This window comes from Chinchilla lanigera, unplaced genomic scaffold, assembly GCF_000276665.1.
Source record: "Chinchilla lanigera isolate Chin_1 unplaced genomic scaffold, ChiLan1.0 scaffold00041, whole genome shotgun sequence".
In the NCBI taxonomy this organism is placed as follows: domain Eukaryota; kingdom Metazoa; phylum Chordata; class Mammalia; order Rodentia; family Chinchillidae; genus Chinchilla; species Chinchilla lanigera.
In genome coordinates, this window is record NW_004955442.1 from 964,864 (window position 1) to 987,419 (window position 22,556).

Consider the following 22,556-nt stretch of genomic DNA (forward strand, 5'->3'; position numbering starts at 1 on the left):
GGCTAGCTTCTTTGGCGCTAGCTTCTCATATCTAATGTCTCAGTTCTAGGTCCTCCTTTTAGGGGTAACCCCAAACTAGCCACCTCCGCTCCCTTTGCAGCTCAGTCCCATGGTTGTGACTGTTTTTCCCTTTCTAGAAAGCTGCCCAGGGAAGCTGATTGAGATCCATGGAAAGGCAGGCTTGTTCCTGGAAGGCCAGATCCACCCAGAGTTGGAAGGAGTCGAGATTGTCATCAGTGAGAAGGGGGCTAGTTCACCCCTGATCACAGTCTTTACTGATGACAAAGGTGCCTACAGGTAAGGCCCTGAGTAAGGAACTGGTACCTGGGACCACTGGGATCCCCTTGAAGAAGCTGAGAACCTAGGCTTCCTGCGGGAAGGTGATACTTTCTAAACCAGGATTGGTAGCAGAGCAGTTTACAGCATTTCGCTTTCTGTCACTCAGTGTTGGCCCCCTGCACAGTGACCTGGAGTACACTGTGACCTCGCAGAAGGAGGGCTACGTGTTGACTGCGGTGGAGGGAACTGTCGGAGACTTTAAGGCTTATGCCTTGGCTGGAGTAAGCTTTGAGGTAACACTGTATTTTCAGAAAGCTGCTTCATTGGGGTGCAATGAACATATGAAAACTGCACAAAAACTGTCTAGTTGACAGTTTCTACATATGACTGCACCTCCACGGTACCATCACCATCAAAATAACACAACATCACTTCCGAGGTTTCCTCCAGGCCCTGGTAGTCCCTCTCTGCTGCTGTCACCTGCAGTCAGCCTGCACTGGTTAGTTTGCATTGTCCAGGGTTTTTATATAGATAGGATTGTAGGCGATGTACTTGCCTTTGGTCTGGCTTCTTTTGCTCAGCATAGTGTGGAGAAATATCGACTTTCACATGGTCATGTATGTGCCAGGAAGTGTTTTAAGCCACCATCCTTAACTGTTCTATGTGGGAGGATGCAGAATGTGCCTGTGATGGTGTCTGATGTCTATCTCTTGTCAGCACCTCCTCTAGGGAAGAAACATGTTGTATATTGTACACAGTGGGTCTGGAAATCTTTATGTATGAATATTTATAAACTACCAGCAAAAGGAAAAGAATGATACCTTATATCATGTGAAAATTAAAAATTTGATGTTGCTGAATATATGTTCAAGCAGACTAAAAGATTTTCAGGCTGGGGAGAACTGTTTGTACCGTAAGTAATATGCCTGGCTTACCCGGAACTCCTAAAATCAATGAGAAAAAGACAACCCATAAGAAAAAAATAATGAGCAAAGGATGCGAATAGGTACTTCATGGAAGTAGTGTAATGATTAACAAACATTGAAGACATGCCTGGCTTCAGAGTCCTTGAGGAAATGCCAAAGAGGGTACCAGTGGAACACTGTTCGGGGTGAGATATGCAGTAATTAAGTCCATGTCCATTTTTTTGGTGAATGTGTGTTTTCCCATGCATAGGGAATTTATGTGGCTGTAAGTTGTACAGCCTCTTTGAAATGTGATTTGATAGTATCTTTCTGAATTTAGAGTGCACTTATCTAAGGATTCCCAGGGATTGATTGCTCAGAAAAAGAGAAAGGCAGAAGTACAGAAATGTGTATTGGGAGACATTCGGGTTGTCTCTTCTGCACTGCCAGAGTAGGCAGCCTGCTATGGATTGCTGACCCCTACTTCAGTGTGCTCAGCAGTGGTTCAGAAGCAGCGAGGCAGAGCCATATGCTGGTACGAGAGGAGGGCTGGGAGCAGTTGCTGAGGAAGAGAGCATGTGCAGCCATTTTTTGTTCATCTCCTTCCCCTCAGTAGATTTGCCAGTGTATCAACATTTATAACCTTGATGAAATTTGTGTGAGCAAAGAGTTTTGGAAGGTTTCACAGCAATCTGCTAACAATAGCTACCCATGAGAAGGAACAATAGTACTCCCTACCCCTATGAATAACAATAAAGGAGAAGAACAGGCTGGATTATAGTTCAGTGGGGTATAGTTCCGTTCCCAGCACCACCCGAAACAAAAATTCCAAGAACCTTCTGGCCCGTGAAATGTCTTTTGAGACTGACATCACTCTGGTCTCACTTTCTCATCCCCAGATAAAAGCTGAAGATGACCAGCCCCTCCCTGGGGTCCTCTTATCCCTCAGTGGTGGCGTGTTTCGTTCTAACCTCTTGACTCAGGACAATGGCATCCTGACGTTCTCAAACCTGGTAATGTGTCTGTAATTTATTGCCTGCCTGTCTTCCCCTAGAGGTAGCCAGGATGCAGACTGAGGCGTGGCTTTTGTTTTGCTCAACACAGTGAGAACAGAAGGCCACCATGGAGCGGTTTAAATGTCTTAGGGGACCACATCTAATTAGTATTGCGCTTGCTAGAACTTCCTGCTGCTGATTCATGTTCTTTTCCACATTCTTGTTTTCTAGTTACCCATTTGTCACCAAGGCAGTGTAATTAATTGCCCTGGCCATAGTGTCCCTTTTTTAACTGTGGGATCCCATTATTTATAATGTTGAGTCCCTTGCTGTGGTTATGTGTGTCTCTTTGCATGGTGGGAGGATGGCATCATTATACACTGAGGGCACTGTCAGAGGCCCTGGCCAGTGGGATCAGGGCAGTGTGCATTCATTGGCCATAGTGTCAATCCCAGGAATGGGGGATTGGCTTTACAGTGATGTGCACCCAGCTTCATACCATCTCTCTCTGCTCACTTGCTGAGTTGCGTCAAGCCAGTTTGTTCATTCATGGAATCCCAGGCTGACTTCTGCCTTACAGATTTGTTTCAGGCACGTGGGGATGTAGGCTGCCGTTGCTAGAGTTGTACTGTACTTGCCAGGATGCTTCTGTAACCATTCGTGGCAGAGAAGGGGTTACCATTTCTGTCTGTCTGGGAAGCTCTGAGCTCCGGCGGCATGATTAGGTCCATTGTGACTTTCAGGTGCCCTAACACAGCCTCTGGACTTGTGTGCTTGTCCTGCAGAGCCCTGGCCAGTACTACTTCAAGCCCATGATGAAGGAGTTCCGCTTTGAGCCGTCCTCACAGATGATTGAGGTGCAGGAGGGACAGAACCTGAGGATCACTATCACTGGGTACCGGACGGCCTACAGGTGGGCTCCTTCTCTCTGCTTCCGTTCTGGGTTGGTGGTGCATCACACTCAGTCAGGCTCTCTTATGCAGAAATGCACCCGGACTTCACACTGGTGTGATTTGGGGAGAAGGGAATCTTGAGGTATGAGGTCAGAGAATTTGCCTGTTACTGTCTCAGCCTGGTGCTCAGTCAGCAGCTTCCTATTCTGATTCTGACCACAAGAAGCCTGTTGAGTTGCTAAACTGTTTTATTTTTTAAAAAAATTTTAAGCTTGATTAAATTTTAAAAGGAAGAAATGCATTTGCTTGGGTACAACTACAGAATATTGAAAAGAGTGCAGAGCATAAAGTTTCCTCCTGTCCTGTCTCTCAGCCACCTATCTCCCCTTCCTGGAGGCATCTAGGGTTGCCAGCTTTTGTGGAGGCAGGGCATGCAAATGCTGCTACAGATACACAGGTACTAGCCATGCACGGACTGCAGGCCTGTATGTGTCTGTGTGTACATACATACAAAAGCACTGCAGGTGAAGAGTCATCAAAGTCTCGGTTTGCAGAAATGGACCATTTCCAATGGAAAGAAACCTCTTGAGTTAATTTCATGTTAATGCTTCATTATTTAAAGATTAGCAAGAATATAAAGTTTAGGTTTTAAGTTAGAATTTTCTGGAGAATCTTTCAAAATGTATGACAAAGGGGCTGGGGATTTTGCTCGGTGGCACAGTGCCTGCCTGCCAAGTGCAAGGTCGTGAGTTTGATTCCCGGTACCAGAAAAAAAAAAAAAAAAAAAACAAAAAATGTATGACAAAACAAAATGGAAACAGGCTATCCTGCAGGCAAGAAGGCTGGATTTGGATGTGGCCCAGACATAACCGAGCAGGAGCAGATTCGTGTTATAACTGGGAACACAGGACACTTTGCCTGCAGTCCTTTGTGTGCTTCTGAAAACCCCGAGAGTACCACGTTTCATTTCTTCTCTTGTCATACCAGTTGCTATGGCACCGTGTCTTCTCTGAATGGGGAACCAGAGCAGGGCGTTGCAGTAGAAGCCGTGGGACAGAAGGACTGTGGCATTTATGGCGAGGATACCGTAACAGATGAAGAGGGCAAGTTCCGGCTGCGTGGGTTGCTGGTGAGACTTTGACCGTACTTTGTGAGGGGATTTCCTCATACAGAGAAAAACGTGTTCAGAGGTTTCTTGTGGTATCCCTAAGACTGCCAGGAGAGGCATGGGCCAGAGGAGGACTGGGGGACTTCAGAACCCTCCTGGTCCGTATTTGAACCGACATGACTTGCCATACAGGGTTGGGGTTCTGTGGCAAAATAAAGTTTGAAAACTGTGGGTTTGGCATGGCTTTGCCTAGCATTGAGTGGTTATGGCCAATGCCAGGGCTCTCAGACTGATGCTATGGAACAGAACAGAGATGTGAATGGCTGAGGGTGGCTGGGCACACAGTAAGGAGTGGCCCATGTCAAGGGGGCACCTGCTACTTAGCTGCAGTAGAAGTACCCACGTGCAAAGACAGACTGAGGTGCCAGTGGTTAGAACTTGTAAAAGAGAAGTCAGAAGCTCATATTTCTCTCCAAACTCCTGATGCTGCAATGCTAAAACTAATTCAGAAAAAAACTAAGTGTCTACTGAAGAAGTCCCAGAGAGGGACCTTCTTTGTCTGTCATCTGGAAAATGAGGGTGAGAATAATGTGTCCCTCATAGCATGGCTGGGAGTATTAAATGAGTGACTGCATCTCAAGACAGAGTAGTGCCTGGTGCCTTGCATCAGTAAAAAGTTTAAAAAGCCACGACAAAGGAGATCTCCCTTGGGTGATGCTCAGGAGGCTGCAAGCTGACTGCCTTTCCTGCAGAAGAGGGTGGGCCTGGGCACTTTACAGTAGGTTCTGTTAGCGGGACCTCCTCTCCCCTTGGTGACCAGCTCCTGTTCACCTCACTCCTGGTTGCAAGAGAGGGTTGTGGTCCCCACCTCTGTTCTTCCCAGCGTGCTGCTGCCCAGCCATGTTCTCCTAGACTTCCAAGCTTAACAGTTCATTTAATTTAACTTAGCATCGCAGTAGATTGCCACTGTACTGCATGCTTTCCTACAGCCTCCTCCAGGCGTTAATTCTTTAACGTTTTTTCAATAGTTTTTGGAGTTGGCCCCGGCTGGCGATGTGCACCTTTCATGTGTAAGGCCTAGTGCCAAGCCACAGAAGGTGACGGAAAGACCTTTGATGAGTTTCATGAAGGGTTTTGGGTTGAGGTGATTATTCTTCCAGAGGATGGCAACCCTGCGATGCCTTGCTGAAGATTTTCTAGGGACCCTGGCTACAGTTAGGACAAGTATTTGTGCCCATTTGTTCATTTGACTTTGTTGATCAGTGTTCTTGTGAAGCCACCTAGATGTTTCTGCCAAAGTCTGCAGGTGAATTTCTGAGACAGCTGGCCATGGGGTGAGGAATCAAGGCTAGTTAGGGTCAGAGCGGCTGGCCCGATAGGCCCCTGACTGGCCCAGGCACTGGAGTGAGTAGGCAGGGTCCGCTCCTCCCAGTTCTAGCAGCACTGTCTCCTTTCATTTAAAATGAGCTCCTAAGACTCTTTTCCTCTGGGTGCTAATAGTTGCCAGCCCTAATTGAGCACATGTTATTGGTATCATGCATTTGATTGCTCTTATAGTATATTTTATTTTCAGCAATAGCTTTATTGTCTTTGTAAAAGTCCCATGTGGACTTTATAGAATCTAAGCAGCATATAGAAACCTGCCCCCATTGCCACCTAGCATTGAGGGTTATGGTTGAGTAGTTATGGCGGAGTGGTTATTGCCCCTCAACCCCCCAGGACATGGTCCTGATTACTGTGTCTCAAACTCTGCCCCTTGGGCTGCTCTGCTTGCACAAGGCAATGGTCAATGTGTGTGTAATTGTAGGAGACCAGAATCTTGTTATCTGCTCTCTGCACTGGGTTCAGAGTAATGACTTTTTTGGTAAACATGATCATGTGCCTATAAATTTAAGCAATAAAATAAACATAAAAAAGATTTTTTTTTAAAAGGAAAAAGCCTCAAATCCTTCTTCCTGGAAATACTATTCATTGTAGCATTTTGGAGTGTCATTCTAGATGCATCCTGATGCATATGTATACAGAGGGCAGAGGAGAGCAGTGAGGAACTTTTTAGAAGGGTCAGGGCATATTGTGCATGTAATCTTGAAATAAGCCACATATAATTCTCCCTGGGTAGAGGAAAATGAAATGGAATTGGGATTGAAGGAATGGCAGGACTGGAGATGTGAGTCACCAGGATGCTCTTTAAGGGGACTCCTGGAAAGGTGGACAGACCACACAGGGAAATGAAGAGACAAATGCTCTAGTCAGCTTAGATCAGGAGTGACAGCCAAACCCCTTCTCGAGATGACACTGCTATCCTTGCAGCCAGGATGTGTGTACCATGTGCAGCTGAAGGCAGAAGGCAACGACCACATCGAACGGGCACTGCCCCACCATCGCGTGATTGAGGTAAGGTGTGCACCACCCCAGCTGCTTGCTTGGTCAGCATCGCTCTGTGCTCCTCGGGCTGTCTGCCTTGTATCTGTGGTGGAAGGAACTTTGCAGCCTGACTGGTAGTGTCCCCTGTTCTGTGGTGTCCTGTGTAGGGCTCAAAGAACAGTGCTGTTGTGCTTTGCATAGCAAGGAAGCCAGCAACTGTACCCTCCCTCCCCACTTTGCAAGTTGAGGTACTTAAAACAGAGGTGGCATCTCAGATCAAGGGAGGTCATAGAGAGAATGTGGACTCAATTGGCAGTGGGGCCACCCTGTCTTCTAGGGTTCAGATGACCTTTTTTCCCCTTTGGGTAGGCCGAGTTGTTGACATTCAGGATCATGACTTAGCTGAATCGATCCCACATAACTCTGCAGGTCACCAGGAGTGGCCCAGGCATCGCTTGTAATGCTTTTCTCTCATTGAATAGCTCACTGGCTAGATCAGAGGGCTTGAGTGTGATGAGACCAGCTGCCTGTGGGAGGATTTGTTTAGGTGCTTTCATTAGGCATGAAACCTGTGAGGCGTTCAGAGGGAGGGTGGTGGGCCATTGAAGACTTTTGACTAGGAAGTGGATTTGTGGTATCTGATGACTGCCTCCTCACACCAGAAAGCTTTACAGGTTTACATTTCCCTGCTCTCGTGGCTTAGGCCTGGGTCTCAGCAGTGACATGGACTGTGACTGGGCAGGTGTGGAGGAGAAGAGAGCCCTCTGGGATTCACAAACCCTGCCCAGAGGGGGGTCGCTGTGGCTCTGCCCCGCAACCTCCATGAACAGGCTCATCTTTTTTCAAGAGAAGCTGAACAGTTTGGCTCTGTGGCTGAAATTTTTTCTTAAATGTTGGCAGGTAATTAAAACTTAAAAGATAAATACTGTGCTCATCAAATGCAGTGTGTGTGGGACCAGGGGTGACCATTGCTGTGGGTGTGTAACCTTACTCCTGGTCTACTACAGAGGCCTTGCCCGCCACTGCAGGAAGTGAAGGCAGCTGTGGTACAGCTCTCAGGCTGTCTGACAGCACAGCGGTTCCCACTCCCTCTGGCCCCTCAGTGCAGCATTCCTTATCTCCCTCTAGGTTGGGAATAATGACATCGATGACGTAAACATCATAGTTTTCCGGCAGATTAACCAGTTTGATTTAAGTGGAAATGTGATCACTTCCTCTGAGTATCTTCCTACATTATGGGTAAGACCAGCTCTTTAAGATTCAAATGGCATGTTCTTTCGGCTTTGAGATAAGCAAGAATAGGTTTGTGCTCCTCCGGTTCTTGCTTTAGTTGAGAGTGGATGTTAAGACTGCACCTTCCACCCCCATGTGTTTAGGAGCTGAAGTGCCTGCTGTTGGGGGAACACCTTCCAGTTTCAGGTAACTGTCAGCTCGTCTTCAGGGGATCATGTAGAAGCCTGATGAGTAATCAGAAAACCCAGAATTTGAGGTGGGAAGACAATTTTAAGACAGAGTGTCTCACTCTTTTCTAATTGTGCTGCAGAGATGCAGGGCCGGGGACCTGGGAGCCCAGCGGCCTAGTTTCTTTCTTGTCACTGTCAGTAACTTGCCTGCACCTCGGCCGGTCATTGCACTTCGGCGTGCCTTAGTTTGTTCCTTTGCAAAACCAGGAACTTGGACTCGGTGCCCTCTGTGGGCCTCTTTCATCTGTAACAAAAGTCTACGATGAACAAGGAACTTTTTACAGTGCCCTGTGACCCCTTGGGAGATGTCATCATTTCCCAGTTTTCCAGAAAAAAGCTGGGAATTATAATTATTTGAAAAGATCTGATTTTTAAATAGCCAAAATAGCTAAAACCCCACACAGGGCAAAAGAGCCCATATGTGCTAATGGTTGTGACCCATAGGCCTCCAGTCTGTGACTTTTGTTTTAGGAAACTCCCCTTGCCTTCTTGACCTGTGCAAGACAGAGGGATGTACCAGCAGGGTGCCTGGAGGTGGTCTCCAGCCTTCCCCTGTGGCAGGTGCAGGGTGACGCCCTCACAGCCTTGATGACAACCAGGACTGTGCCCCTTCTTCCTCAGGGCCCGTTGTGTGAGGCCGTGAGAAAGGGAATGTGCCACGAGAGAGAGGCTAGAAATGAAGCTCTGTATGCTTGTGGAAGCTGCTGCCTGGAGAACTGAAGTCCATGGCGTGTGCTTTTAGCACATCTTATGGAGTTCAGGTCACATGATATAGCAAGGTCAAGGTGGGCAAGACAGTGGGTTGAGTCCTAGCCCCAGCACCCCTGCCCCTGGCCTCCTTACAAGCTGCTGAAGTGACCTCAGTACTCTGAGTCTCCATGGGGGAAATAAGGATGCCTTGGAACTGGTGATGTTATATAGTACCTGTTGTATGCTTGACATACTCATCAAGGGTAATGAACAATTATTTTTAATATTATCATCATCATAACAGTGATCAGTACTATTTTTACCAGTACATAGGTAGTCAGAACTTGTTGTAGAATCTTAGGTTCCTATGTGTGGCGTGAACCCAAGGTCTTGTGAGAGAGGAATGCTGATACCCTGTCAGGAGAGGACCACTTCTTTTTCATACAGCCATGTTTCCAAAGACTCTTCCCAGAGATGAGATGTCCTGAGGATGTCTGGAATGAAATGTTTATCATGTCTCACTTTCCATAGTGCAGCCTGCTTTGTTTCTGCTCTCCAGGTGAAGCTTTATAAAAGTGAGAACCTGGACAACCCCATCCAGACGGTGTCCCTCGGGCAGTCCCTCTTCTTCCACTTCCCGCCGCTGCTCAGGGATGGTGAGGTAAGGCCCACACTGGGTGCTCGCACCATCTTTGCTTTCTGCCGCTGCTTAACAGTTTAATGATACATTGTATCATGTAGTTTCCACTAATGTGATGTCCATTGGGTTTCTTGGACCTGTATGTCATCTCCCACCCCAGAATTGGACAGCTTTTGGCCAGTATTTTGGACATCACTTACTGAGTATACAGTATCTATTGTTAACTCTAATTGGACACAGCCCACTGTTGTTTTGGCATTGAGGGGCAAACTTTGCAGAGAACCTGATCTTTTTCTGGTGGTCTCTGCCCAGTGATGGCCTTTTGCACCTGTGGTGTGATGTTGCCTTTCCTGGATCCTTGTTACCTATGTGGGGATGACACGTTATGTCCTTTCTCTGTAAAGTAAAGAAACAAGCTGTAGAATTTGGGGTTCCTTTCCCACATCTTCTGGTGGTGTTACTTTTGAAATAGTAACTTTCCACAGCCGTATAGAAACATCTGCCTCTGGGTGAGAGAGTGTCTGGCTGGCTGAGTGGCCTGGGCCCTGGGCAAGTTCTCTTTGCCTCTTTAGGCTTCAGTCTTTTTATCTGCAAAATGGAGGTGGTGGTCCTGATATTTCCTGGATGGAGAGCGGAGTGGGCCTGGCCCCAGTGCAGGGTGCAGGATGCTGGGCCCTGGTTGGGATTCAATGCTCAGGGCTGTGACTGTCCCGCATTTTTGGAACTTAGCAGTTTGTAACCCACTTAAGCAATGCCCATTAGAAGTCAGCCTCAGTTGGATGGAAACCATTCTCAGTATGGTCATGTGCCTCCCTCATCAGAACTAGCTAGTAGTAACTGTTGTGTTTCATGAAGTCAGATCCTCAAAGGACCGTAGTTGAAAATGTTCATAAAAAAGTGCCGCTGGCCCTGACAGCCTTATTAGAAGACACAGTCGCAGAGCCACCAGGGACCCACTCTGAAGCTAGCCACCTTGGTTTGGATGTGTAGACTTGGAGATTTCTTTAAACAACATAAAGCACTTTACAGCACAGCCATATGCCAGGTTTTACTTTTCATTTGCTTTGCCGGAACTGTCTGTTACAAAAATAACTTGTTCTTATGTGCACAGAATTATATTGTGCTCTTGGACTCCACGCTCCCCAGGTCCCAGTATGACTACGTGTTGCCTCAAGTCTCTTTCACTGCAGTGGGCTACCACAAACATATCACCTTGATTTTCAACCCCACGGTAAGGAAGAGGGGGTCTTAAAAAGTAGCATGGGTGCAGGAGAAGGGCCATCCACCCAGCCTGTGTTCCTGGTGGCAGGTTGGGGGACAGTTTCAAGAACTCCTGGTGCTGTGTCACTTTTCCATTCTTGATTGTAGGCTCTGTGGTCTGGATTTCCCCAGATGCCTTTCTGGTTTTCTGAGCCCCTGTGCCTGCTCTTGGTAGACAGGTGATGAAGGCTGGAATTGTTCGTATCAGTGCTCAGCAGGGATCTGGGGAAAGAGAGATACCGCTTCCCCATGATGGATAGCATTCTGTCTCCTTATTGGGCACACGTGATACCCAACCTACTCAAACTCTGGATCCAAATGCCAGTTTACAGGATATGTAGAGGACCTACGAGCATGCAGATGCCACCAGGGAGGCTGGGGATTTAGCTCAGCAGCAAAATGCCTGCCTGGCAAGCGCAAGGTCATGAGTTCGATTCCTGGTACCGGAAGAAAAACGAAAAACAAAGACAAAAAACAACAGATGCCACCAGGATTGAAGGACAAAGAACCTGATTTACTTGACAAATAAATTGCAAGGGGAAAAAACAGGCAGATGGACAGGATACCTGTAGATTAAAAGAAACTTGCTCAGTTTATCAGCCATTAGTAATACTGAGTTCTTATTGGATTCTGTATCCAACAGACTGTAAACCACAACTGGCAAATAAAACTTGCACATGTTCACATTCGTGAGATTGGTGAGATCATTGATTCTCAAAGCCCAGTTTGTAGGAGGTTGAACAGACACATCGGCAACCACAAAAATGATCTCTAGGGTCCAACTCAAGACTGCTGATCTGAACTGCATAGGGGATGAGAGTGGAACCCAGGAATCCACATTAAAGAGCAAAAAGTAGCTTCCTTGGTGCTGTGTTGGTCATTGTTTCTAGGCCTTTTGGTAGAAGTTAAGAATTTTATTTATTTTTGAAAAGATTACTGTAGATGGATCAATATGTTTAGATATTCTTCATTCCTTTTTTGAGCGGCATACAACTCCTTTATGTGGATTTACCATATACCTTGGTCCTTTCAGACTGCTAAAACAAAACCTTAGACTAAGTGATTTATGAACAGTAGACATTTATTCCCCATAGTTGTAGACATGTGAAAATTCAAAATCAGGTACCAGCAGCTTCCATGTCTGGTGAGGACTGCTGTCTCCTTCTTAAATGGTACCTCCTAGCTGTGTCCTCACATGGTGGACAGAAGCCTCTCTTATGAGGGCACCAATCCTGTTCATGAGGGCAGTGCCCTTGTGACTTAATCACCTCCCCACAGTGAGCGGAATGGAGCATGAGTATTCAGACCGCAGCAACATAGTATATTAATTAGTTCCCATGTGATGGACATTGAGGCTGTTACTAATTTTATTTCAGATATCCCTTACTAAATTTCCTTATATGTGTATGTTTTTGAGTGTCAGTCTATCTTGGGAATTGACTCCTGGACACAGGGTTGCTGGGGCAAAGGGCAAAGGTAAGTGCAGTGTCAGCTGATGTGGTTCCTCTCCTGCAAGAGGCTGCACTGTTTTGCATTCCCACTAGCATCATATGTGTACCCTTCTCCAGGAGAGTATGTTGTTGAATTTGTACATTTTTATAGTCTAACGGATGAGCAGTGGCTACCTAAAAGCTTCTGAGAAGATCTGGGGCTTTAGCTTACTATACTCAAAGCTTACTCTTATGAATTTCACTCATTTAAGTCTTTCAGTCTGTGGACTGTGAGTTGGATCTAAGACATCAAAGTGGATGTAAGGAGCAGTTGTGGATGGGAATCTGCTCTTCCATTTATGAAAGATTCAGCTCTGGTTCACTGGCTCTGTAGTCATTGCACAGCCTCACAGTCCTCAGATGCTTATGCCTCAGAACTGTGAGTTTCAGCACGCTTGAGTAAAGTGGATTTATATCTTTATTTAGCATATTAGAAATTAAAACTTGGATGTTGAAACGTAACCCACAAGTTTGTGTTCCTTTAGCTGACATCACTGCAGATGCTAAAAAAGACCACTGTGCTTGTGAGAGAGTAGGAGTAGAAAAGCATATAATTCCTCAGTGTCATTACGGAAACAGTTTAGCCTGTGAACCTCCTGACAGGCGTTTGCCCACTCCGCTACTATTCCCATGGTCACTGTGGGATCCAGTGCTCTGGCTCAGCCTGTTTTCATTATTACCTGAAATTTAATTCATTTGCATCATTTGCAAGAAAGTTGACTAGTAGAGCATATGTACTCATTTACTGTTATAGAGCTCTGACATTTCAGAGGCTGTAGGAAGATGGCAGTCTTTGTTTCATGTCCATTTCCAGGCATGAGCAGTCCAGGGGTCCTGTGGTAGCTCCAGGGCTCAGGCTGTTCTCCCTTGTCACTCAGCTCTAGTGTATCGCTCTTTGGCAAATTAGTGTGTGTACAAGTGGGGGTTATTCCTGTTACTTCTGTTTATATACTATTGGCCAGAATTTAGTTCTGTGGCTGTACCTAGCTGCAAGGGAGGCAGGGAAATGTGGCTTCTCTTCTGGTTGGTCCAGATAAAAGTTGGAAGAAAGGGAAAAATAGCAATCTCAGTTTCACTTGGTTTAATCCCTGGGCCAACTTGTTCATCATCACTGTGTGCCCTGGGTGTAGAACAGTGGATTCTCCATACTTCCTTGTAGAATAAACTCCCTGAATGTAGCTGAGGCTCAACAAAATGAGACCCATTTACTTCTCAGCAGCAAGGATTCCTCTTAGCCAGATCTCCTCATGTCCTTAGTTTGGGTGGTGAGCACACAAAGGGAGAGGAGTTCCTTATTATGGGGATCTCTTTGTGCCTGAGTTTCAGGAACAAGTAACAAGGGCTTGGATAGCAGAGGATTATCTGCATCACTTCACTTTCAACCTTTGGATGGCAAGTATGTGGATCTAGAGGGATCCTTTGGTGTCCTTGGGTAGCCAGTTTGGATACTAGGTGGGTCTCATGGCTGTAGATATTGGAGGATAACAGAATGAGAAAACTTAACAGGTGTTAACAGTGCTCTGGTTGTTTGCAGAGGAAGCTGCCAGAGCAAGACATCGCACAAGGATCCTATATAGCCCTGCCGTTGACACTGCTGGTCCTTCTGGCTGGTTATAACCATGACAAGGTAGGAAAGGAAAAGCCTTCATGGGAAGGCAGGGGTCAAGGAGCAGTCCTCACAGCCATAGGGGTGACAGTAGGAGGGTGGTCAGTGTCACAGACATTACAGGATTTTAGGGCTGGGAGGGATTGTGAAGGGCTCACATTGGTCCCTGGGTCTCCTTTCAAGGGCATATCCTCTAGTGACATTTGTCCTCATCTATAAGCATGGAGCATGTGCAGGGATGTGCTGCTCATGGCAAGAGGCCAACCTGTTCTGGCAGCTCTGGCGCAGACGCCTGCCTTCTGAGAACCAGCACCTGCCCATCAACATCCGGCGGGTGCTGGCTGTACCTGAAGAAGTGTTGGGCAGGGCCTGTGGCCCAGGGGTATTGTGCTTGCCTAGCATGTGCAAGGCCATGGGTTCTCTCCTCAGCAATGCAAAAGGAGAAAAAAGAAAAGGAGGGGGAGGGTGTTGACAAGCGGAGCCCACTGTCCATCAGGTGGAGGGCCTCTGGCATCTCACACACACTGTCTCTCTCCAGCTCATTCCCTTGCTGTGGCAGCTGACAAGCCGGCTGCAGGGAGTCCGAGCCCTTGGCCAGGCAGCCTCTGACAACAGTGGCCTCGAGGATGCAAAGAGACAAGCCAAAAAGCAGAAGACAAGGCGCACGTGAGGAGGGGACCAGCTGCAGTTGCCCTTGGGCCAGGCCGTGGCCAGAGCCACCAGAGCTGTGGGACAGAGGCATGCATCAGCCTACTGCAGCTCACCATGGGCCTGTGTGCCCCTGTCAAAGGGGCGGCCTGTGCCTGTCCTCCCCTTCATGCGGCCCCATGGCGCAATGCAATGAATGACCCTCCTGTCACTCTGCTGAACACAATTTATTTTCTGAGTTGAAGATAATTTATTATTATTATTTTTGTCAAAGAAATATTTAAGTTGTGTTGGTGGTGTGAGAACGCAGTCCTTAATCTTAAGCATTTGTGTGCAAGAAGAGTTCCGGTAAACTTGGTGTTTGGCTCCACAGTGAAGTACCTTCTGGATGTATCTTTCCCCTGAACTTCCCTTTGCATTCAAGATCCCTGCTGGAAACTGCAGCAACCTGTATCCACTCCTAGGAGGATCTGTTAGGAGGTGAAAATCAATAAAATTGTCCATTTGTGTTGTAGCTCGTCTCAGATGCGTCTTTGGCTGACACTGGCCTGATGCTGGGGTTGCACACTGAGATGCATATAGAGCAGGCAGGAGTCCTGAACAAAGCAGGCCAGGGCGGGCAGACATCAGCACAGCCAGAGTGATACAGCAGACAGCTGTAGTTGGCCCCAGTGATGGAGAAATGGGGACAGCGGAGACTTGCAGATCGGAGGTGCATACCCCCCTGAGGGAAGTAGACTGGCTCGGTAGACTGACTCGGTTTCCCACAGGAATGTGCGGCCAGTTTTCTAGAAGAGCGAGAAAGACAAAGCTTTATGTGAAAGCTTCCAAGTTGTAAGTGCTTTCGTTTTTGTGGTATTGGGGTTGGAACCTGGAGCCTTACTGTCTTGGTTACTTTTCTCTCCTCACTGAGACAAAATACCCAATGCCCAAGATGAAGGAAGGAAAGGTTCGCTTAGCTTACAGTTTGTGGAGGTTTTAGTCCCTACTTGGTTGGCTCCAGGCAGAAGACAGCAAAGCAACAAGAGCAAAGGGGGAACCAGGGCGTGCAAGCCTCTTTCCCTCCCTTATATTGTAAGAAGGCTACCCCCACCCAGGGGGCGGCACTCACATAGTTAACCTTTTAAACCTTTTATACTGACACAGTCAACAACATCCTAGAGCGGGGAGGGCATGTCCTTTGCACCCCAGGATGTAGAACTGCTGAGTCCCTTAGCCAAACCTCTAGATTTCCCAAGTTGACACAGTGTATCAACCATAACACTTAGATAGGCTATGCAAGTGCTTTACCACTACGCCACCGCCAGCCCAGGGAGTTCAGGTTTTGAAGGATGATACACTTGGCCAGATAGAGTTGGGTCTGTAGGACAGGTGGGCCTTGGAGGCACTGCCAGGTTGTGTAAGATGAGCAGGTGTCGTGGCATTTCAACAGCACACAGTTAATTCTTAATGCATCTGTCCATCCACCCTGTACTGAGTACTAGTTAGGCTAGGCCCTGGGAATATAGAGCAGAGTAGAGGACACTATCAAGGGAGCTAGGAGAGGATGGGCTCACTTTGTTCTCGTTGCATCCCCAGGGCTTGGCCTGCCGTGGGCATTCGGTGAGGAACGAGGGATTCTCTCATGTGGGAATACTGAGGCAGCCCATGGCATCTGCTCTCTTGGAGCACAAGTGCCTCCCTTGGGTAGGAGACACCCCAGAAGCCACAGAGGCTGTACGAGACTGGGGCTGTCTAGGAGAGGAAGCTCGGGGACATGAGAACTTGGCATAGTGTAAATCCCATCTGAGGGCGTAACGAGGATCCTGGTGGGATGCTTAGCTGAGTTTGCAGAGTCACTGGGCAGAGAAGAAATGGGTCTTGTTGAGCGCCACCTCTAACTAACGGCTAGGCTTAGACGCCTGGCTCCACCTGGAGAGTACTGTGCTTCCGGCCAGTGGCTCCTGGCACCGAAGGCATTTCATGGGATTGCTTTCTGCCATGCAAGGAGAGTGTGCTGTGGGGCACTGGGGACAGATGGGAGCCCTCACCCGTCTCTGGGAGTGTTTTCTAATCCTTACTCCAAGTGGACACCCAGAAACACTCCTTAAATGTTAATGGGGCTTTCTGTTGATATGGGGTAAAGGTTAAGAGCTTGTGAAAGCCACAACTAAATGTCAGTGCACTCGTCCACTTCCAGATGCTGCCACCGAGTGGCAGCCTGGCCCTGTCACTGGCTGCGGGTCACCCTTGACACAGGTGCGGCTTTGGGTGCATTTCTCAGTTCACTTGAAAGTTGGCCTGGCTGGTAGTATGTAATTTTCCGGCACTCTGAGGACTGATCTGTGCCCCTCCTGTGGGAAGTAAATATCCCTGTTACCATAGGGTTTTGAATGGGGCAAATATGAGACAGATTTTTATTCATGAAGAATTAACATAACTATAAAATGGTACATTCTTAGAGAATACTGTTGCTTCTACTTTTTTGGTGTGTGTGTGGGTATTTGTTATTGAATTCAAACCCTTGCCCCTGAGCAATATTCCCAGGCCTTTCTTTTTTTTCTTTTTGGTCTTTTTTGAGACAGGGTCTTGCTACGCAGTTCACGCTGGCCTTGAGCTCTCTCTGGGCCAGCCTGAACTGCCAGACTGGTCTCGAACTCTCAACAATCCTCCTGCCTCAGCCTCCCGAGTGCTGGGATTGCAGGCATGCACCACCACGCCCGGCCCCAGCCTTTTTTATTTTGAGCCATGTTCTTGCCATGTCCCTAAATTGCTCAAGCTGACTTTGAACTCAAGATCTTTCTGCCTCAGCCTAAACCTCTCCTGGTTTATAGGCATGCACCACCATACCCAGCCTGCACATTCTTGCTTAAGAAAGCAAAAAAACCCACACCCACACAAAGTCAAACCCTAACACCCTGATAAGGTTTAGGGCAGAGCCATTCCCGGACAACAGCTTCATCCTTCTCCTTTTTTTGAGTTTTCGTGTTTGGGATTCTGTTCCCCAACCAGCGAGGAGTGCTGGGCTGCTTCAGTGGGTAGAGTGTGGTGTAGGAGTGGGCTTGGAAGAGGGGTAGAAGAAGGGGCAGCCTTGTGCTAGCTCTCTACAGACCTGACTATGGGGAAGGAAGATTCAGCAAAGGCGGTGATGGTGAATCAGGGCCTTCCTGGATTAAGGACTACAGCAGGATGTGACAGCACATGCCTGTAATCCCAGCTACTTGAGACGGAGGTGGGAGGATTGCAAGTTCAAGTTCAGCCTGGATCACTAAGCAAGAGCCTGTCTCAAAGTAGAAACAATATACAAGGCCAGGGATGTACCCCACTGGTAAAGCCCTGGACTAGCATAACCAAGGCCCTGGGTTCAATCCCAGCACTACCTCCCCGCCTGCCCTAGACACACGAAAGAAAGCAAATCAACCAGCAGGAGCAATTTGTGAGTTACTGTGTGCCAGGTCCTGTGCTGGGCCCTTCATGCATCATCTGTGGACTTTTACGTAACCTACAGAGTGGGTGTATCTCAGCCACATTTTACAGAGAAGGGAACTGAGCCTCAGATTTTCTGTAGCTGTCAATAGCAGAGCAGGAATCTGAACCCAGATCCGAGTAGTGCCCGGAATTCCGCTGTCTGCTATCCTGGTCAAGTCAAAGGAGACAGTTCAGAGGTTTGGAAAATGGATGCTGTGTGCAGTTGCATGCAACCATGCTATGGTTGATACATTGTGTCAACTTGGGGAGTCTAGAGGTTTGGCTAAGTGACTCAGCAGTTCTGCATCTAGAGGTAAAAAGGGCATGCCCTTACCCTTACTGGTCTGAGATGTTGTTCATTGTGTCAATTTGAGAAGTTTAGAATGTTAACTGTGTGACTCAGCTGGGAGCCCAGGTGCTTACTTTGTATTCTTCCTGAGCCTGTGGAAGTGGAGGGCCTTTAGATTATGTGAGTGCTACGGCCCCCTGGGTGGGGATAGCCTGCTTACAACATAAGGGAGGGGAAGAGGCTTGATCTTCTCTGCCACTCCTCCCTTTTGCTCTTGTTGCTTTGCTGTTCTGCCACCATGAATGCTTGCCCTCTGCCATGTGCCACTCTGCCTTGGAACCAGCCCAGTATGGACTGAAACCTCCACAAACTGTGAGCTAAATAAACCTTTCCTTCCTTAATTTTGGGCATCAGGTATTTTGTCCCAGCAATGAGAGAAAAATAACTGCGACAAACCACTAGCTAGTAATGTTAGTAACGGCGCAGTGACACATAGCAGTCTGCAGTGAAGGATTAGATCATGGGAGGGGTGCGGATGACAGACCTTTGATTATCCCATTGGCCATCAGCATTGTTTCTGGGACGGGTCATGTGGCTAAATGTATCCAATTCTTTAATAGGCAAGAGTCTTCCTTTAAGGCTGGAGGCACTGGAGGAGTTAGGGCCAGTTGGGTGGGGGGATTTGCTTGGCTGCTTTCTGTTGAGTCTGAGTGCTTGCTAGGGGTGAGGGCTGTGTTTCCAGTGCTAGCGCATGGTGCATGCTTATGGCAGGTAACTAGGCTCATGATGGCCCCCAGAGTTCCACGCAGCCCCATGCATGATCCCCTCCTGCACTGAATCAGGTCCCTGTATGACCAGTGGAATTTGGAAGAGGTGAGTTAGGGTATATGAGGTCTCAGGTTAGACCCCAGAGGCACTACAGTTCCCACTGAGGTGCTGAGAAGCCAACTGCATGCATGGAGGTGTTCAGGCTGTCCCCTAGGAAGGTCGAAGCCCTTAGCCACCAGGCAGTGTAATGTGCTGGCCACATGAGTGAACCATTTCACAAGTGGATCATCCAGCCCAGGTAAGGCCCTGATGGCCTCAGCTCCAGTCCATCCCTTGCTGCTACCACTTGAGAACCCAAGTCAGTACTGCTCACCCCAACTCCTCCCAAACTCTTGACTCACAGAATCTGCAAGTAGGATAGATGATTGTGTTAGGCTCCTCAAGTTTGGGGGTAACTTATGCAACACTGAGTAATTGGAATGGTACTCAGTAAATGAAAGTCACATGAAAGGACAGTCATGGAGAGATTTGCAACAAACACACGTTTCTCATGGTGTTTTAGTCAACAAAACATGCAGTGGAGCATGTCACTGGTTGGAATTGGGAAATCCATGAGTGTCTGGCCTTATGCACAGTGGGATCCAGGGTCAGTCTCTATCCTGGCTCTGTGTCAGCCTCCAGCAAGGCTCTATGCCACTTCGAACATCACTTTGCTAGAAACTGCCAGAGACATCCTTTAAACCAGGGCCAGGACTGTTTGCTCAGAGATAGGAGCAGAAGAAGCTGGCTTTTGGCTTTTGCCGATTTGTTCTACTTCCATGGAAGATGGGTAGTCAAGCAGTGTTGAGCCTTATGACATGCCTATTCGCAGGCCCAGCAGAAGGAGAATTTCCATCTCGTGGCACTATGTGTCAGCCCTGGAGAAGGTGAGGGCTGAGAGGCAAACTGCAAAATCCCTGGGGCCTGCCCGCCCCCCCCCCGCCATGAACACGCATGCCCATGCGCTGGGCAGCCTCTGTGATCAGGGGTGCTGTATTACCCAGAGACCATGTGCTCCTTCATGGGCAAAACCAACAAAAGTTGGCTGTTCTTCCTTAAAAAAGGAGAAGGAAGGCCTTTTTCAAGGCCTGGGCAAAGCCACCCACCATTTTTGGCTTTGGTTAAGATGCTGCCCGTTTACACATCCTTTTAGATGAGCAAATATTTCAGCATTTTGCTTCCTAGAATTTGAAGATTTTGTAAGATAGGATGAATGCGTTGGAACAAGCAGTCCCCGAGTCTGGGATCTGTGCCTCCAGAAACTCAGGGCTGTTCCTCCCTGTCCGGTCTTTGCCAGAGAGACGGCTGGCAAGAGGAAGGGAGCCGGCAGCCGCAGCATCTTCACCCACTGCCCGCTCTGGGAGTGAGGAAGGGGTGGCTCCCTGCTGCTGAGTGATCAGACTGCCTCTTGCTTCCTTTAGTGGCTGAGGCATGGGGAAAGAACATTTTGCTGCCTCCTAAAAATGCTTCTTGCCTCAAATAATTGCGAGATGCGTTGTTTAAGTGATAGCAAAAACTGTCCACATACAAACTTTACATAAATGGTATCAAAGACTTATATTAGGCTAGTGCAGGGCTTAGCAGACTGTGCCCCTAAGGCCAAATGTGGCTGCCTGCTGTTTTTGCCAATAAGTGTTATGGGAACCAGCCACATGCCTTCATTCATGGACTGTTCTTGACTCTTCACCCTACAGTTGCAGAGGTGAGTAGCTGCAGCGAATCTGGCCCTTTCCAGGAAGAGCCTCTAGTTTAGTGCATGCCCTGTCAAGTTTACCTTCTGAAGGAGCTGTTGATCCATTCAACAAGTATTAATTAAGCATCTACCCTGAGAAACCAAGCCTCTCTCCCATGAAACCTGAGCTAATGGGTGGAGGGACAGTGATCCCAGAGGCTGGACTTTATTGGATAATGGCAAGTGGTATAAGAAAAAGAAATGGACTAAAGCAGTGTGGTAGCTGGTGTCAAGCAGAGTCTGTCTGAGGAGGAGGCACCTAACGAGGCTTGGAGAAGGGGCCAATTTTGCAAAGCTGTGAAGGAAGAGCTGCCCATGCAGAATGGACAGGATCTGTGAAGGCTCCAAGGAAGAAATGAGCTGCGTGAGTTGAGGACTAGCAAAGGTCAGCGCAGACAGAAGAGATGGAGAGGAAGAGGTGAGACAGATGGGCAGGGCCAGCTCATGAGAAGCCCTGGGGACGAGTCTGGATTTTATTTTCACAGCAAAAGCCCCTGGAGAGTTTAAATGTGGTAAGCAGGGCTGATCTGGTTTGTTTTTAAATAATTGCTTTAAACATTTTGGGGAGATTGAACTGTTAGGAAGCAAGAGTGGGTACACTTGCCTAAGCAAGAGACAGCGGCCTGGGGTGAAGGAAGTGAAAGTGGGGGACAGTAGTCAGGCTGAGACATAATTCAGAGACAGAACAGAAAGGTCTTTTTGAAGTATTTCATAAAGGAGGTGAAGAAAAGGAGAACACCGTGGTCAGTCAGCTCTGTGTTTCTGGCCGGGACAACCCAAATGGGTGAGGAAATGAACTCAGTCTTAGTTACCTTGAGTTTGAGATGCTTATCCTGCACCCAGGCGACACTGAGGCCAGGAAGAGGTGTGGGAGCCAGGATTTGGGACAGTTCAACCTTCAGAGGTTAGACAGAGAGGAAGAGCCCGTCAATAAAACAGAGGAAGGGTCCAGTGAGGCAAGGGGAACCCTGGTAAAGGTGGTGGGCTGAACAGTTCTCCACCCACTCATGGATGGATGGATGGATGGATGAGGGAAGCATGAATACTGGTTTGCCATAACCATCCATGTGATCATACTACCAATTCATACTAGCTTCTATTAGATTTACTTGTATGAAGCTGCCATTTAATAGGTTGAAAAATGGTTTGAATAACCAATCAGTAAGGGAGCGGATGGTGATTGGTGGGTGTCATATTTGTCACAGGTGGTTTGAGGGGTTACAGATGGACAACAGAAGGCACATAAACATGTGAAGGGATTAGAGTGGGAACCATTAGTACAGACACATCTTTGGCTTAAGACAGATACAGAAATATGTGTAAATAAATGCTTACGCTTGGCTTAGTTACAAGTATTTCATTGCTTGGTCAGTGAGAGGCCTAGAAACAGTCAAAACCCAAAAGCATTGAACACCTAGTGCTCAAGTTGCCATTTTCTCCTAAGCGCCATTCTCCAGTTAAAGAAACCAGGCTCCTTGAGGAAATGTGGGCTCTAGGACTGAGATCAGAAAGATGCCAGACACAATGGTGCATGCCTATAACCTCAGCTATTTGGGATGCTGAGGCAGAGGAACCACAAGTCTGAGGCCACTGAGCTACATGGCAAGACCTTATCTCAAAGGAAAAGAGGCTGGGGAGGTAGCTCAGCGCTGGAGCACCCCTGGCTTTCATTGCCAGTACTAAGGAGGGTGGAGGTATATGAGATGAGCCTGCAGCATCTTGCGGTTCTGAAAATAAAGAAATGCAAAACAAAATAAAGCATAACAAAACATAAGAGCCACCTGGATGGGAATATCTAGGAGGAACATAGGAGCCGTGGTAAGAGCTCTCACTGGCCAACGTTGGACAATGCAAGTAACAAAGTAGTACAGGATGAGAACCCCCAAATAAATACTTATGATTCTATACTGATATAAATGATGGAATAAACTAAGAAGACA

At 47.7% G+C, this 22,556-nt stretch overlaps 1 protein-coding gene across 2 annotated transcripts in view; it reads left to right on the forward strand.

The window, feature by feature from the left end:
• LOC102028686 (nodal modulator 1) overlaps positions 1–14,855 on the forward strand; it is a 53,046-nt gene extending 38,191 nt beyond the window's left edge. Inside the window, exons 21-31 of one of the 2 annotated variants that reach the window (XM_005391083.2) lie at positions 138–297; positions 446–572; positions 2,084–2,197; positions 2,965–3,092; positions 4,060–4,201; positions 6,491–6,574; positions 7,673–7,783; positions 9,257–9,358; positions 10,449–10,568; positions 13,622–13,714; positions 14,232–14,855. In XM_005391083.2, the coding sequence (XP_005391140.1) occupies positions 138–297; positions 446–572; positions 2,084–2,197; positions 2,965–3,092; positions 4,060–4,201; positions 6,491–6,574; positions 7,673–7,783; positions 9,257–9,358; positions 10,449–10,568; positions 13,622–13,714; positions 14,232–14,363 (1,313 nt within the window). In that variant the 3' untranslated portion in view covers positions 14,364–14,855. The remainder of the gene's footprint in view (positions 1–137; positions 298–445; positions 573–2,083; positions 2,198–2,964; positions 3,093–4,059; positions 4,202–6,490; positions 6,575–7,672; positions 7,784–9,256; positions 9,359–10,448; positions 10,569–13,621; positions 13,715–14,231) is intronic. The other variant, XM_013517953.1, reaches the window with a different exon arrangement.
• Positions 14,856–22,556: the final 7,701 nt, after the last annotated feature.